This window comes from Lethenteron reissneri, chromosome 26, assembly GCF_015708825.2.
Source record: "Lethenteron reissneri isolate LAM-NWPU_2019-01 chromosome 26, ASM1570882v1, whole genome shotgun sequence".
NCBI classification, from domain to species: domain Eukaryota; kingdom Metazoa; phylum Chordata; class Hyperoartia; order Petromyzontiformes; family Petromyzontidae; genus Lethenteron; species Lethenteron reissneri.
The window spans coordinates 18,296,064-18,312,949 of NC_083804.1; the positions used below are offsets into that span (position 1 = coordinate 18,296,064).

Consider the following 16,886-nt stretch of genomic DNA (forward strand, 5'->3'; position numbering starts at 1 on the left):
TTCTTCTTGAACCCATGTGTTGAGTCTCAACATCATCTGCGTGCACGGCAGATGAGAGTGGGCTGGTGGTGCGTGCGCTGCGCGTGAACACGCTGTCCAAGCTGGCGTTCGCTGACGTGGCGCTGTTCGACGCCCTCGTGCGCGACGTGTTTCCCGGCACGGACCTGGGAGGCGTGGAACATGGGGAGCTGCACAATGCTCTGCTGGAGGCGTGCACGCATGCGGGTCTTGCCGTCGTGGACGCGCAGGCAGGTGGCAGGGGGTTCGTGTGCAGTGGTACATTTGGCAGAGTGCTGGTTATTCTAATGGCGAATTAGTTATAATGCTATTAATCATTTAGAAAGGTGGTTTCAGACTATTTTTCACGAGGGTCCTGCTTGGCCATTTCCATTTCAAAGCAAGTTGTAACTAAAAAAAAGGTTTTATCTTGTATGTCACACCAGGGCTTTAAGCTTCAATAAAATCCCAAAAAACACTTTTAAGTCATAATCAAGAATACCACCGTAGGGCACTGTAGTTTATTTTTATTTTACCTCTTTTCCCCTGGTCTGTGTATTTTTCATCGTTTCCTGGTCTCTGTCTTGGTCTGCTCTTGTTTTATTTGGTGGTCTCCCTTTGCCTCCACTGGATTCCATGTGCTCCTTCCCCCTGACCTTCATTCTCTACACTGAATACAATCTCTGTTTATCTTCATTCATTTCTTCTGATCTCTGTTCGTCTTTCCTCAATACCCCTGCTCTCCTCTAACTCTTGTTCCCCGGTCATGGTGCTCCTTGATAACCCTGGTGCTGCATACTTGCAGGTGAGAAAGGCGCTGGAGTTGCATGAGCAGCTGCGCCAGCGCACGGGCGTGGTGGTGGTGGGGCCAAGTGGAGCTGGAAAGTCGACTCTTTGGTCGCTTCTGCGGATGGCGCTTGCTCGCCTGGGCCGAACCGTCGTCCAGCACACGCTCAACCCCAAGGTCTCGCACCACGACCTCCCGCAAAATTGCTGGGGTTTACATTGACAATGAGTAGAAATCTAAAGTTATTCCAAACAGGATTGCCCGTTTTTCAGTTTAGTGAGTTTGAGGAACCTAGCATTTTCCAAAACAGAAATGTTTCTTTTTAACAGCCGCTACTGGAGTGTGCTGTGATGTTGTAAATGGTGGCTGTCATTCTCATGAATACTTAAATGCTGACTTAAATGCCGTGTGGTGTCCACCACCCAGACATCTGCCAGTATAATCCAATATAGACATGCTGTTACTGCAATATCCAGCGTAGCCATCTAACACATGTTATTACTTGCGCAGCCATCCAGCCCAGTTATTATCTAATCACCTTCATTAGTTGTCGTAAGTGTGAGATAGCTCTGCTGCCCCCTTTGCCGGGGCTCACTGAGTGTTGCGCTGTGAGTCTGACTGTGACCTTGGCGTGATCCCAGGCGCTGCCACGTGCCCAGCTGCTGGGACACCTTGATATGGACACGCGCGAGTGGACGGATGGCGTCCTCACAGCCAGTGCCCGTGCTGTTGTGCGGCAGCCACAGGGTCAGAGACGGAGTGTACCTGTTTGTGTGTGCATGTGTCCGTATGTATGTCACAAGATCTGGTAACATTCCCATCAGTGAGCTCCTCTGGTGGGCAAGGATGCGTTGGCTGGGCCATGTAGCCCGCATTCCCAGCCACTACATGCCCAAGCAGCTTCTGTTTGGCCGGATAGAGGGGGTACTGCTGGTAAAGAAATTGACTAATGTGGTTCAGAAGGATGTGGAGCTGAGTGGACTTGTCGACGACTGATATTTGCAGTGTCACGTGGTCTCAAAGTGCACGTCACTGTTGTTGTATGTGTGTGTATATGATTGAGCACGTGGCTGCAGGGCTACATGTGTACATGCGCGCGCATGTATGTGCGTGCATTAGTCAAGTATTGAATTGCCTCCGGTACTATTTGATCAATTGTCACAATTTGCAGTTATGATTTGATAAAACATTTTTTTTATATTGTTTTGCATGTAGTGCCTCTAGTGGCTGGAGGATATAATGCACCCATTTATGTACTAGATTTAATCAAATTTTGGAAGCTAAGCAGGTTTGAGCCTGGACAGTGCTTGAATAGGTGACCACCATGCATGCCAGATTGTTATATGTGCCTGCAGGACTACACTTTGTTGCGTGTACAGAGGGTAGTGCAGCAAAATACCATTGATGGAGTGTGCTTCTCTACTACCATGCTTTTACTCCCCATTTTCACCAACTTGGACTGATCAACGTGGTGAAGTATGGTCGAATAACACCCCATGACCTACGTGGTTTTTGGGAAGTCCTCATCTAGTGGATTACAAAAGGGCAATACATATAAATAACTTGAAAATAACAAGCTCTTTTATTCCAGCCACAGTACCCACTCGTGTGATGTTCCAGCCTCAGTGGGTGCTTACTAACAGCCCTTGCCTCCCCATTCTGTATGGCGAGAGAGGAAATATGTGCCTGTGTGGGTGTGTCACAGATGTGCAATCATGGGTGGTGTGTGACGGCGACGTGGATCCCGAGTGGATTGAGTCCCTGAACTCTGTGCTTGATGACAACCGCCTGCTCACGATGCCCAGCGGCGAGCGCATCCAGTTTGGTCCCAACGTCAACTTCATCTTTGAGACACATGACCTGAGCAGTGCCTCTCCCGCAACTGTCTCCCGTATGGGCATGATCTTCCTCAGGTGCGGCACCAACATATGGCATTTTTTTTTTTATTGTTGAGGGAGTTCATAGGAAACATATTGCTGTACCTGGGAAATATTATCTCTGTCTCTTTAAAGACACTTTACATGTTTTCACGGAAGCTTAAAAACCCTCAGACCAATTGCTATGAAACATACCAGACAGCCTACCTTTGCCACAATCGAATGTTTTTAGGTGTGATTAACTGCAACAATTTTAATAAGGAGCTTTAATTTGAGCAAATGTGACATAATGCATACCAGTGCAATTACTGCACGTGTTACAATTTGTGTACGTGGGCATAAGATTTGTATGCATGACATGCACGTGTTTCTCTGTGGACGTTTCTTTGTACAGTTGAATTCCATAAGAAAATGAAGGTTTCATTCGTGGACTGATTTTCAAGTTTGTTAACAATTGAGAATTGCATATGTAATCGGTGGACATGGCTCGTTGTGGTTGTGTTCCTATGTACGTCGCTGTCCATGCGGCTGTGTTGTTGTAGTGATGAGGATACAGATGTGCGTGCGCTAGTTGGTTCCTGGCTGAGCCGGCAGGATGAGGCAGTGCGTGATGACCTGGGGGAATTGATCAATGAGCACTTTTACCGTGCCCTCTCCTGGGTCACCAAGCAGGTGTGCCACTCACGTACACTCACACGCTCCCATCCCCACACACTCTTCCACACACTCACTCGCACACTAGCTCAGGGCACCTTTACCATGCCCTCTCCTGGGTCACCAAGCAGGTGTGACACTCGCATATATACTCACACTCACTTACATTCACATATTCACATTCATACACTAACTCACTTGCACACGAGCTCAGCACACAGCAAAATGCTCACTGTAACTGACTTTTGAACTCTATCGATCACTCTCACGTTCGCTCACTCATTCTGTTACTGTTGCATTTGCTCATTCTCACTCACTATCACACTGACTCACTTGATCACTTGATCACTCATTTTTTGTCGCTCACTATCTCTCACAACTGATTACTCACAACATTACTCACTTGCTCACTTGCTTACTGTCACATTTGCGTATCTTACACTTGCTCATATGCGCACACTCATTCACTTGGACAGCTATACGTATACAGAGTGCCTTGCTTGCTCATGCAGATAAAATTATTAGTAGCCGCTTGCCACACACACATAGTAGTCAATTGCTCGCTGATCGTCACTTGCACAAGTACAGCAGATCACTCACACTAACTTACGCAAACACACACATGCATCCAAAAACACACACTAAGTCACTCACTAGCACACCCACACGCAGGCTCGCTCGTCTGGTTGCACACAAACTCTCACTTGTGCAAGTGCAGTCGCTCAATCTGACACACACGTTTGCGTGTGTGTACCCATGCATGCAGAGTGAGCAGGTGGTGCCGTGCTCGCTAGTGGCAGTGGTGATGAGTGGGCTGTCCCACCTGCACAGCTGTTCTCACCGAACCCACTTTGCCGTAGGACTCGTCCGTGGTCTAGGCGCAAACCTACCTCCCCGGACACGACTTGACTTTGCTAAAGAGGTGGGCGCGGGGCATATCTAACCCCATGTCTCCCTTCCCCTGTACTCTATTCCTGCTGCAGCTGCTAGAAGTTGCACATGTGCTGTGATTAAAGCGCTTGACTTACTGTGGGAAGATTGCAAAATCCTGATTGAAGGTCATTCACTTCTGTAATTGGTTTATGTGGGAAGTGACCTGAGTTTGTTTCCTGGCCATGCCTAACGTCACTGGAAAGTGGTGTCTGAACTTTTTTTTTGGTCTTTCCTAAGGTCGACTCAGCTTTAAATGAGTCTGTGGAATATGTATATATCGGTATCGATGAGTCATATGGGATTGCTTTTGTGACCTATTCTTCAAGCAGAGAGACACATTGGCAAAGAGAGGTATTAAAAAATCAATATATATTTGTTGTCTCTGTGCTGAGGAAGGACCATGGCCTGAAATGTCATTGTGTTATATATTTTTCTGTAATGGGGCAGTGTTAATGATGAATGCGTTAAGCACTTTTTAGTGACACAAATGGGTGTGTGTGCGTGTCGTTTTGTGTTTGTGGCTCCATGCGAACAGGTGTTTGGCTGGGTTGGTGAGTCCCTCCCGGATCCTCGTCGTCCCCTCGATGTGTTCGTTTCATCGCCGGCATCTTCAGAGCCCCCACGGCTCTGCTGCTATGACTCCGACACTGCTTCCGCTGTCGCCAACGCCACAGCTACTGCCACCGATGCGGAGGAGGCATGGGGGCCGCCGCCTGTCGTGCTGACGGCGCACGCGCGACGTGCCCTCGACACTTTCGGGCCCTGGCTCGACGAGCGTCACCCACAGCCGTTTCTGCTCGTTGGGCCCGAGGGCTGCGGCAAGAGGTGAAGGGGCACGCTGAATGACTACCAATCTATATAATTACAACACCCTCCCCCTCTTTGCCTCGAATCACTGCACCAGATTGAATTTAATTATATGATGACGTCACCCTGCTGCTGCTGCTGCTGCTCTATTTAAGACCGAAAGCAACAGGAGAGCTTCACCATTCTTGCCCGATGAAGCTGATTGTAATTATTAGCGAAACGTCGTACTACTCAAATCTTAAAATGCCGTTGATTCTCTCTTCAGCACACCGGTGGGTTATAGAAGTGAATTATTTTGTCCTTTGAAAAAGTGACACATTTTTTACTGTTTGGCCATGTCGGGTGGTGGAGGGTTACGACACATTTATAAATAACGCGATCTGACCTAAAAACCTATATTATGAGAGTGATGGTGTTGAGTGTGAAGGTGTGGGTGATGAGGGGCGGCTGTAGTGTATGTTGATGTGGGTGAGGATGGTAATGGTGAAGATGATAGTTGGGAGATCGAGAGTAGTCTTACCTTTATTCAAATCAGGTCATATTTTAATGTAATTCAAAGGTAGAATTAAATAAAACACATGACATTTTTTATATTTAGTAAAAATTGTGATTGTATACAATTTGATATGTATCATAGAAACAATAGCTTATTAAAAATTGGAGTGGAAGAGATTATCGACATAATGCAGATCAGATGAAACATTGTTCCATGTGTGAGGAGCAGGATGTGTTTTGCTGATCTCGTTTTGTTTCAATTAAAATACTTCAGTTAAGTCGTTTCCAAGAATGTGTTGCTTGGTGACATCACGGTTTAAAAAAGTTGTCATGTTAAACTATTTTCTAAATGTTTTATATTTGCCACTGGAAGGCGCCAGTGAGCATGATGTCATGACAACGTCTTCAGATTTTGAGTGCTGTAAGGAGCAAAGTTGAGACGAACAATGAATAAAATGTTTTATCTGTGCATATGAAACGGACTTGTGGCCCAGAGCTTCATGCCCTGTGCTTAGAATCCACCAACTTAGGTTAGGTTCAGTTAGGACCTTTATTTCAACCAAGTAAGAGCCGATTGAGTCCACAAGTTTTTTGTTTCCCACCATAGGAATCATCATCAGAACTCCGTAAGTCAGCTTGGCCTTAAATTAACACCTGAACCTTATGGTGGGACCCCGGGTTCCCCAATAAACGGAATTCAAAATCGTAAATAATCTATTTTTGGCGACTCCGTCCCACCGCGCACATCAATGCCGCGACCCACCTGGCGCGGATCATTCACGACTTAAATCCTTTATTTGTCATCACGGGATGCATAATACAGTGAAACTGCTTTCTTATCTTCATTATTATTTGTGACCTACCAATGTCTGCATCCAGGATCAATCGATGACAATTCTATTACCTGCAGATATTTAACAGAAGAGATGCGTTGCACCGTTAATTCCTCCTCCTGTTTGATAATACTTCTCTTGTCTGTATGCATCTGTGCAGATAGGTTTTTTTTTCGGTTAAACCATAGTCCCCACATACCGCTCGTACCAATGCGGATAAGAGGAGTGGCGACCCACTACTCTGTAGAGTAACATTGGTATAAACGCTTGTTACAATATGAACAGCGCATTGAAAACGCTTACAATTTTATGTACTGTTTACAAAGTGTGTTCACAAATCCACACTGAGAAACACGATGATTGACAGAGGGGTGTAAATTATTTTTTCGATAGTGTATTTAAATAGAGGTACTGCAGGTAAGTAGTTTTCAGTTTTTAAGGCATAGTTTAACAAGACAACACTTGCCACCATCCTTCAAACCCATTGGTGAAAAAGAGCAAAGTTTTTGTTTACATTATAATATAATGTTTACGCGAGAGCCAGGGGCTTATGGGACCCCAGGGTCTCGCCATAAGGTTCACCTGCTGCGGAGTATAAACATAATCACCAGGGAGGCAAAGGTAGCCAGGAATTATTCTGGCCACACTGCTTCCTCTTGTACTATTTTGGCTTAAATAAATGATGTTCACGAACAGTACCTACCCCACAGTCTGTATGGCTACATTTGAGGTCTTTGTGTGTGTATGTGAGAGCAGCACACTGCTCCGGCAGGCATTCTCGCGGCTGCGCTCGGTGCGTGTGGCCACGGTTCACTGCAGCGCGCAGACAGCGCCGCACCATGTGCTACAGACATTGGCGCAGGCCTGTGCCCTGGTCAGCAGCGGCTCTGGCCGGGCCCTTCGGCCGCGCGACTGTGAGCGCCTCGTACTGCACCTCAAGGATGTCAACCTTCCACGGCCCGACAAGTGGGGCACTAGTCAGCTGTCGGCCTTCCTGCAGCAGGTGAGACACGGAGTGAATGTGGAGAGGAAGACAAAGAGGGAGAGGAGGATATATATAGAGATAATTAGATTAGTGGGGCACCAGCGTATCACTTCCCTTCATCGGTGGAAGGTGGAGGCCAAAATAGAGGAAGATAGAGACTTTAAGGGGTATATGACAGCCTTCTTGCAACAGGCAAAACAACAGGGGGTGGGAGATTGAAGAAGTGAGAGAAAGCTGGCGAAAAGACCAGGGTTCCTATAGCGTGATTGTGAGGATCTATGGTTTAGATTATCCAATAAAACGAAATCTCCATGTGTTAATAACCTCTTTAATAGTCCTTTGGCCAGAGCAGAAATTGGTACCACCTAAGGAAGAAAAACCTAAGACGCACCAATGTATTTACATGGCTGATAATAGTGAATTATTTCACAATCCACTCAATTTCAAGTTATCTTCTAATTCACATTTATTGATCACATAAAGAAATTGGAACCATTACAACTATGCCACCTCAGGTAGTATCAGCAAATGAAATATTTGGTGTGGGCTCATAGGATATCACATTGTGTGTGTCGTGATGGTTCTGGATGCAGGTGTTGACGTACCGTGGGTTCTATGACGAGGCACTGGAGTGGGTGGGACTGGAGGGGGTGCAGGTGGTGGCATCCATGACGGCTGGGGGCTCTTCTGGGCGCCACCCACTCTCCCCGCGCCTCTCGTCCATCCTGCGCATAGCATGCATTGAGTGGGTGCTCACACACACACATGTTCACCCAGCTTCAATCGTTGTCTGGTTAACATGAAGTTAATGGGGACATGACCTGCAGTATATCCGAATCCGCGGTATAATGAGCTGCGTTATATTGGGCTTTTACTCTATATGAGTGTGTTTATCTGGGTGAATGTGTGTATATACGAGTGCGTCTATAAAAATTTCCACTAGGGAGACAAAGGTGGTCAGGCATGGTGCTATCACACTTCCTTGTGTGCCGTACCAGCCTTCATACGTGCTCGGTAACAGCACAAAACTTTGTCAGGGCTATATGGGGGATCTTTGTCATAGTAGTATGAGTGTATATGTATTAGTGTATGTGCGCTGTGTGGTCCAGCTATCCGGAGGCGGAGGAGCTGCAGGCTGTGTGCTGCGCATATCTGGGCTCAGTGCTGCACGCCGTCGCCCCCGCGCACCCGTTATGGTTGGCCACGGCTTCCGTGAAGAAACTCGCGGGCTCCATGCTCACCCTGTACCAGCAGGTGCTGCCGGCACCTAGCTTGCACAACAAGCACTGCACACACACACACTCTTGACATTCAACCAGCCATGCATCTTACCAACAAAGCTTCCGTATTTTCATTTAATAATCCATGCCACCAATAATGATCAAATCACCCATCCACCTAATTTACAATCTGTTCATAAATACATCAGACTAACAAGCCATCTATCCATCCATCCATTTAACCATCGATCCAATCAACAATCGATCACCCACACATATCACCAACAATTCATCCATTCTTTCATCCATCCATATCCTTCCATTTATCCTATTATCCATCATCCATCCATCAATCAATTTCCCCATCCATCAATCAGTTTAGCCATCCATCTATCAAGTCATCTATCCACCAACCTCTATACTCCTGTCCATCGTAATATCCATCCATTATATTATCTATCTATTCATCCATTATTACATGCCTTACATCCATTTGTATTTGCATACGTTTCTTGTTTATGTTTAAATGTGGATGTATGTATTTGTCTGTGCATGTGTTTTATATGTGATAAAGTGTGTTATTTCTTGTTCCAGGTTCGGGCCAAATTCACTCCTGATGACCACAACCATTACCTCTTCACTCCCCGCAATTTGACCCAGTGGACACTGGGTCTATTGCGATATGACCCCTCCTCGGGTGAGCAAGACAATACTTTCATCCACGCACGCAGACACATGAATGCACCAAATACTGCATCTGTTTCGTTCTGTCCCATCTCTAATCTAATTCTCATCCGTAATGTCTCACATTTGACCCATTCACACTAAGGCTCAAATTAAGCATAAAATTAGCATGGGTCAAAAAGAGTCGATTTTTATGACATGTACAACTTAATGTGTGTCGGAATGATTTCAATGGATGATTGAGTGCATGCCTGTTGTTGACTGTGCGGGTATTGTTGGTGGTGGGGGGCAGGGGATCGCGCGAGCTCATCTGCGGACGCTGTGCTGGAGGTCTGGGCGTACGAGTCATGCCGTGAGTTCCGCGATCGCCTGGTCGGCAGCCGTGCAAGGGACACTTTTGACGCTGCTCTGGCCTCTGTGCTGCACTCTGACTGGGGCTGCAACCCACTAGCTCAGCTTGCAGGTGCACAGCAACTGTGTGTGAGGACGCATGCACGTGTACGTCTGTGTGTGTGCATATACATATACACATTGTGAAGAGTGGTGTCACAGTATTAGTGCGCTGTGCTCTGACCCCTGCTACCCGGATTTGAATCGTGGCCACTGCTAATATCAATGTCAAGTGTTATCTGATCAGCACAGCGGTGGCGAGATGTTGACTACCTCCATTGGTACACAGGAGGTCGTGGGTTCAATCCCGACCCTGACACCTATATATTTGGAGTTTGCATGTTCTCCCCATAGTCACGTGGATATTTCTCCGGGTCGTCCAGTTTTTGAAAAAGAGCTGTATAGCTCAGTGGGCCTTATTTGGTAAAGTAAAAATAGTTTAATTCTAGATTTGAAGTTTTCGTGACCGCAAGGATAAGTGGACATTTTTTTTGTGTTACTCTTTGGTTTCGATAAAGTCACGTAGGTGAACAGATAGAATGAATCCTTAATTCAAAGAGTAAAAATAGTTTATTATAGTTTAGTTTAGTGATCGTTTCTGAGGCCCCTCCTAGATTGGCTCTGCCTTATATGAGTACCTAGTGCTCTCTGTAAACATCATCAGTTTAAAGATGAAGGTCACCAGGAGTGGTATTTGCCAAACCACCCACTCGTGCACTGTGCGGAGCTTAATAGGTACTTCGTGCTTGCTCAAACCGCCAATGTTAAGCTATATGGGGCTCTCTTTAGCTGCCCTAAGGCTCGTTAGGGCACGTCCCTGGTTGCTGTGGTGTTGCTGTCTCTTCTCTCTCATATATCTCTGCTTTGACCTCCTACCACCCTCCTTTTTTTCCTAAGGTTTTTTTTCTGTTTTCGTAAAGCATCTTGATATTAGATTGCAATTTGACAGTACAGAAATCCCTCGCCCACCACGGGGGTTAGGCTCCTGGAAAAGTCCGTGGTAGGCAAATCCGCAGTTGGTAAAATACAGGGCCTATGGGAAATAAGGGGTTAGGGGAACCACGTCCTTGGTAAGACTCGTCATATCAGTCGGCCTGTGTGGGGAGCGGTAGTGAAACGGTTAGCATGCTGCGCTACTAACCCGGCGACCCGAGTTCGATTTTTGCTCACAACCAACACCACACCAATGACGATTATCTGAATGGGTCTTGGACCTCCCCTAGGTGACGCAGCCTAAAATGAGTACTTTGAACGGTGTAAACATCGCCACTGGGTAGTCAAAGGTGGCCCGGCGTGGTGCTGGCCACCTACCCCCTCGTGTACTGTTGTGGCCTGCATCGGCGCTTCTCAGGAACAGCACTTGCCTCAACAGTCTGTTCAGCCTACATGGGGGATCGTCGTTGTTGTGAGTGTGTGTGCGCACGCGTGTGAAATTGTGGGGACTCATTACAACACCCCTTCCTATAAATATTCTGGCATCAGGTAAGTGAAAATAATCCTGATTTTTTTCTATTTATGTTACTTTATTTTAATATACGATATTTATTACAGTATTATTTGCAAATGTACAACATTTCTTCCTATTTATGAGTTAAATAATGCTTTCCTGTTTTGTTGAACCGTAACACAGAATTATAACACTCCATTTAAATAAGTCAAATTTAGTATTCTTACTTACGAACCGTTCGACTTATGAACGGGACTTGGGAACGAAACCCGTTTGTAAGTTGGAGACTGCCCGTATGCTATAAAAAAAAAAATCAACGTTTTGGGAAATGGCCATTCTTCACAGCACATAGGGAGGACAGCGAGGTAGGGACTATATGAGACCGAATATGGTAAGGTTGACTGCTTAAAATGAATAATTTGTGTAACACAACATGTTGGAGGCTAAACTTGCTGATCCAGCATTTCCCTGGATGTGTCACTACTATATGGGTTCTGCCAGCCTTAATTGGTGCATGCTAACACCTCTGCTTCTGTGTGTATGGGTGTTCTCAGACGCATACTATGTGACTTGGGGCGCACACCACATGTCCGTGAGTGCTCCAGGGCAGCCGCTGCCGCAGCACGGAAAACCGCTGGGACGGCTGTCATCTACCGACCTGAAGAGCGTTATCAAGAAGGCATGTACACAACGACAAAGATCCCCCGTATAGCCTTAACAGACTGTAGGGGCAAGTGCTGTTAGCGGGCACTTGCCCCTACACCGGCACGACACACTAGGGGTTGGGTGGCCAGCATCACGTACACAACATCAGCCACGATTCGCCACTAACTGGTGGTGATGTCACCACGGTGCCTGTGCCAGGCCAGATGCACTTTGAGGCCACGTACCACACAAACAATCTCATACATACACACAAACCCACTCATACATTTACTATAATTCTCCAATATTAAGAGCTTCAACAAGAAGATGATCCACCTTCAATAGCTGTTCTAGGTATCTATACTCTCCTGTGTTTTCCAGTTGTGTCCCTATGTCTGATATATCCAGTTGTTCAGCAGACTTGGTGTGCACAAAGATAAGAATAAGGAAATGCAGTTTCCTTATTCCCAGTGTGCAACCAACACTAGAACCACCGAGTCTGATGCCAAATAGTTCCCAGGGTGGCCACAGCTTTGGTGTTAGTCGTGATGGGTAGTCATGGGACTAGCCAGGATGAAAATTAGAATACTCTTATTTCCGATGCTGCTGCTATTTATAATGGTCTTGAAGCTACTGAAAATGCTGCTGCTAACGGTCATGCTCCAACTGTTAACAGTGTTATTGATGATGATCGTCATGATGATATCTCTCTACAAATAGAGGCATTTTTTGGGTAAAGAATAGGCAACATTATTACGTGTAAAGTATATATCTGTGTGTATGTGTGCTTGTGTCTATGCGTGTGTCCCAATACCAGGGCCTCGTGCACTTTGCCCGTGAGTACCGCCCACTGCGGCTGCTGCTCTTCCCGGAGCTGCTGGCGGCGGTGGCACGAGCGGAGCGTGTATTGTCACGCCCCGGGGGCTCCCTGTTGCTCGCCGGGCCCAGTGGCGTTGGGCGCCGCACGGCCGCCACCCTTGCCGCCTCCATGCATGGCCTTTCCCTCCTCTCGCCCCGTGTCTCCCGCACCTATGGCTCCAAGCAATTCCGTGGCGACGTAAAAGGGGTGAGGAGGGCCCACTGGCTACGGACCAAGTTACACAAATCCCAGAAATGCAATGGATTATCATAATTCGGGAATGTAATTCTTTTACAGAATCGCTACTTTTTGTGGTCTGATTTTGACGTCTGTATTGTTTCTCGTTTTACTTTGCTCAACCTTGCAATTAAATGCATATATTACGAGCGTCTCATGATATAAGAGACATAGGTGAGGTGGTAGTTATAAAGACAAGGTTTTGGAGGTGATGTGGTGTAGTGGTAATGTGGTGAAAGTAATAATAGATGTGGTGTTGGTGGTGATGGTGGTTGTAGATTTGGTGATGGAGGCTGCTGCCCAATGGCTCCTTTGATCAGGGAGACATGTCTACTCTGACTCCACTGTTGCTCTATATGTTTTGATTGTGCAGAACTGTATAAATGTTAATTTGTGTGTTTATAATTTGTACATGTGTGCATGCATGTGAGAGTAGCTGATGCAGCAGGCCGGCGTCGAGGGCCTGCAGGTGGGCTTGCTGCTAGAAGATTTCCAGATGCTGTCACCTGAGTTTCTTGAGATCGTCAACAGCCTGCTTTCATCAGGTGCAGCAGAGATAAACCCTGACCAATACACAAAGAGGCCTCACTTCTCACCGCCATCGCCACCCCCTTCAGCATGACCCAGTTGGTGTTCTGTGGGTGCTCACTTGTTCTAAATGTTGGGGTGTTCTCTGTGTGTACTTTATTAACCTGGTCAAGGCTTGCGATACCATCAGTAGGCCGGGGCTCTGGCTTGTTTTTCGTGCTTTCGAGGTACCTGACTTCTATGCGCACAATCATTAAGGACCTTCATGATGGTGGGTAGGCTCGGGTAACGTTGCGTGGCCGGGAGTCAGAGCCATTCCTGTTCACGTTGGGATTCAACAGGGATGCCGTCTGGCTCCCACATTATTTAACATCATCTTCGACCATTTAGTTTGAGAAGTCTTTCATGGCTGTACTACTAGAATTTATCAAGGTCAAGGGATGGCTCCCTACTGGTCAACCATGTTATGTACGTTGATGATCTGATGGTTATTGCTCACACTGAGGGGTTGGAGATTCTGCTCCTGCACCTGGAGCATGCCACTAGGTGGGGCCTTAGCATCAGTGCCATCAATAATAAGCACCTGCCTAGGTATTTTGTATCATCCAATACTCCACCCCCTAAACTCCCCATGAGTAATGGGATAGTTGTGGAGAGAATGGAGAAGCTTCCGTACCTGGGTAATGTGCTAATGCAACCTTCGGTTTGGTAGCAGATATCTCACTCCAAATCAGCCGAATGTGTCATCTGCATAACGCTGTGTGGAAGTTACTTGGTCTATCGCTCCACATGCAGTTCCGGGTCATGCCCTCACATTTTTGCTTGGAAAACATGGTCCCCTCTAATGGAATATCAAGGCTGGTCTGCCTATGGTCGATCCTGGGTTTAACCAAGCTGGATTGTGTGAGGAGCTCACATATCCTTGAAAGATCTAGACACATTCCCATCAGTGAGCTCCTCTGGTGGGCAAGGCTGTGTTGGCTGGGTCACGTAGCCTGCATATCCAGCCACCGCATGCCCAAGTAGCTTCTGTTTAGTCGGATAGAGGGGGATAAACGGGCATGGCACAGGATGGAGAAGAGGTGGACTGATGCGATACAGGGCGATGCGGAGCTTCGTGGACTTACCGACGACTGGTACCAGCGGTGTCAAGATCGGCTTTTATGCAGGAGGCTCGTGAATGACACTCCTGAGGTAGTCGCCCTCCAATAACAGTGGAGAGCAGAGGAGCGACACTCACAACAATAAGCGGAGCACCGAGTGGCTATACAGCAAGTTGGTACAGTAGGGGGCACAGGTAGTGCATCTGCCAGTCATCTCCGTCAACCCATGGCACCTGTTTCTGTCCCGTGACCTCCTGTCAGCGTGCCTTTCAAAACTTAACGTGGCCTCGGAGTGCACCCGTCCTGGCACAAGCGCCATGGTGATGTCACCGCCACTTCGTGGTGAATGGCTGCTGCTGTTGTTGTGTGTGTGACGAATGGGGAGCGGTGGTGTAGCGGTTAGTACACTGCACTACAAACCCGGTGACCCAGGTTTGATTCCCACTCATGGCCAACACCAGTGACGAATATCTGAACCGGTCCTGGGCCTCCTCTAGGTCGACTCAGCCTCAAATGAGTACCTGGTGCGGTGTGTAAACATCACCATAGGGAAGACAAAGGTGATCAAGCGTGGTGCTGGCCACCCACCCCCTCGTGTGCCGTGCCGGCCTTCATAGGTGCTCGCTAACAACACTTGCCCCAACAGTTTGTTCAGGCTATAGTAAGGATCTTTATCTTTGTATGAACAGAGGGTGAAGGTCCCTCTGGTTGGACCTTCATGATGATAGGCACACCTAGGTAATGCTACATGGCCAGGAGTCAGAGCCATTCCCTGTTCATCTTGAAATGTGACAGGGGTGTCCTATACCTTCTACATTATATAAAATCTGTTTTTATTGTATAGTTCGTGAAGCCATCCATTGATGTACAATCTGGTAATGATGTAATGGGAGGCTGATAGATGTTTAGATGCACTAAAGGGATGACTCCCAAATGGTCAAACATTATGTTTTCTGATGACCATGCAATTTCTGCTCATTCTGTAGTTGCAGCTTTCTACAACGAGATGGGGCCTCACCATGAGCACCACTTAAAGTACACCTGCCTGGGGTATCTTGCATCATCTATGAAGCCCGTGTACTGAGTTTGACTCTCGGCCGCAGCTAACATCATTGGTGAATGATATATGATTTGCTCCTGGACCTCGACTCGGTTGACTGAACCTCAATAAGAACTTGGTGCAGTGTGTAAACATCAAAGCACCCCCTAGTGTGCCGTGTTGGCCTTCATAGGTGCTGACTAATACGACTTGCTCCAACAGTATGTTAAGTCTATATGGGAAATCTTTGTGTATGTATGTGTGTGTTTGCGAGTATAGGCGAGGTACCCGGGCTGTTCTCCCCAGAGGAGTTGGAGCCCCTGCTGGCACCGCTGAGGGAGTCGGCTTCGCAAGACGGATTCACAGGGCCCATCTACAACTACTTCACACGCCGTGCGCATTCACTCGGACTCACATACAAAACAAACAGCCTCCATATAGCCTTCAACAGACTTTTCGGGCACATGCTGTTAGCGAGCACCTATCAACGTCACAATGGCACACGAGAGGTTCAGATATAGCACCAATAAACATCAGCACTGCACACAGGACTGGTTCAGATATTCGTCATCGATTTTGGCCATTGGCGGGAATCAAACTTGGGTCACTGTATTTGTATTGCAGCACACTAACCACTACATTACTGCTCCTCGCCGCCTACACACGCAACAACAACAGCCGCCATTCACCACTAAGTGGAGGCGACATCACGACTTTGTTTGTGCCAGGCTAGGTGCACTTTGGGCCACATGAAGTGTCGAAGACTTGCGAGCAGGAGGGCATGGGACAGACTCAGTTGCCATGGGTTTACTAAGATGACTGGCAGATGCACCACTTGTGCTCCCTACTGTGCCGCACATACACTCACCAATACACGTTCACATATATATACAAAGACTTATGCTTTAAAGGCTCTTCGGGAAAGTGTTGTTAGCGAGCACTCTAAGCCTGATAACGCACACAAGATTTTGTGATGTTTTGGGCCTTTGGGCTTGTGCTCAGCAAACTGTGTTTAAAATTGTATTTATTAATGTGTACTTGTTTGCTCGTCCAGGAGTGCAGCAGAACCTCCACGTGGTCCTGATCATGGACTACACGCACCCTGACTTCACGCTCAAGTGCGACAGTAACCCTGCGCTCGTCAAGCGCTGCGCCGTGCTCTGGATGGACGGCTGGTCCAAGCAGACCATGCTTAAGGCATTACCCCATCCCCTCACCCCTCAGTCCTCAACTGTGAATGATGAACCCTAAGCAGACATTCGAAGCTCACTACCTGAACCCTTTATCCGTGATCGCAAACACATTTCTTATTTCAATGCAGCACCATTTGGATGTATAACATTTCTATGACTGCATTTCACGATGA

The 16,886-nt window shown here is 47.2% G+C and overlaps 1 protein-coding gene across 4 annotated transcripts in view; it reads left to right on the plus strand.

Moving 5' to 3' along the window:
- DYNC2H1 (dynein cytoplasmic 2 heavy chain 1) overlaps positions 1-16,886 on the plus strand; it is a 182,025-nt gene that overhangs the window by 50,994 nt on the left and 114,145 nt on the right. For 3 of the 4 annotated variants that reach the window (XM_061560348.1, XM_061560351.1, XM_061560349.1), the window contains exons 40-56: positions 52-248; positions 803-961; positions 1,426-1,531; positions 2,490-2,697; positions 3,204-3,333; positions 4,082-4,237; positions 4,784-5,073; positions 7,140-7,386; positions 7,962-8,113; positions 8,478-8,622; positions 9,183-9,285; positions 9,565-9,735; positions 11,664-11,788; positions 12,572-12,820; positions 13,287-13,395; positions 15,800-15,913; positions 16,575-16,717. In XM_061560348.1, coding sequence (XP_061416332.1) covers positions 52-248; positions 803-961; positions 1,426-1,531; positions 2,490-2,697; positions 3,204-3,333; positions 4,082-4,237; positions 4,784-5,073; positions 7,140-7,386; positions 7,962-8,113; positions 8,478-8,622; positions 9,183-9,285; positions 9,565-9,735; positions 11,664-11,788; positions 12,572-12,820; positions 13,287-13,395; positions 15,800-15,913; positions 16,575-16,717 — 2,804 coding nt within the window. The remainder of the gene's footprint in view (positions 1-51; positions 249-802; positions 962-1,425; positions 1,532-2,489; positions 2,698-3,203; positions 3,334-4,081; positions 4,238-4,783; positions 5,074-7,139; positions 7,387-7,961; positions 8,114-8,477; positions 8,623-9,182; positions 9,286-9,564; positions 9,736-11,663; positions 11,789-12,571; positions 12,821-13,286; positions 13,396-15,799; positions 15,914-16,574; positions 16,718-16,886) is intronic. The other variant, XM_061560350.1, reaches the window with a different exon arrangement.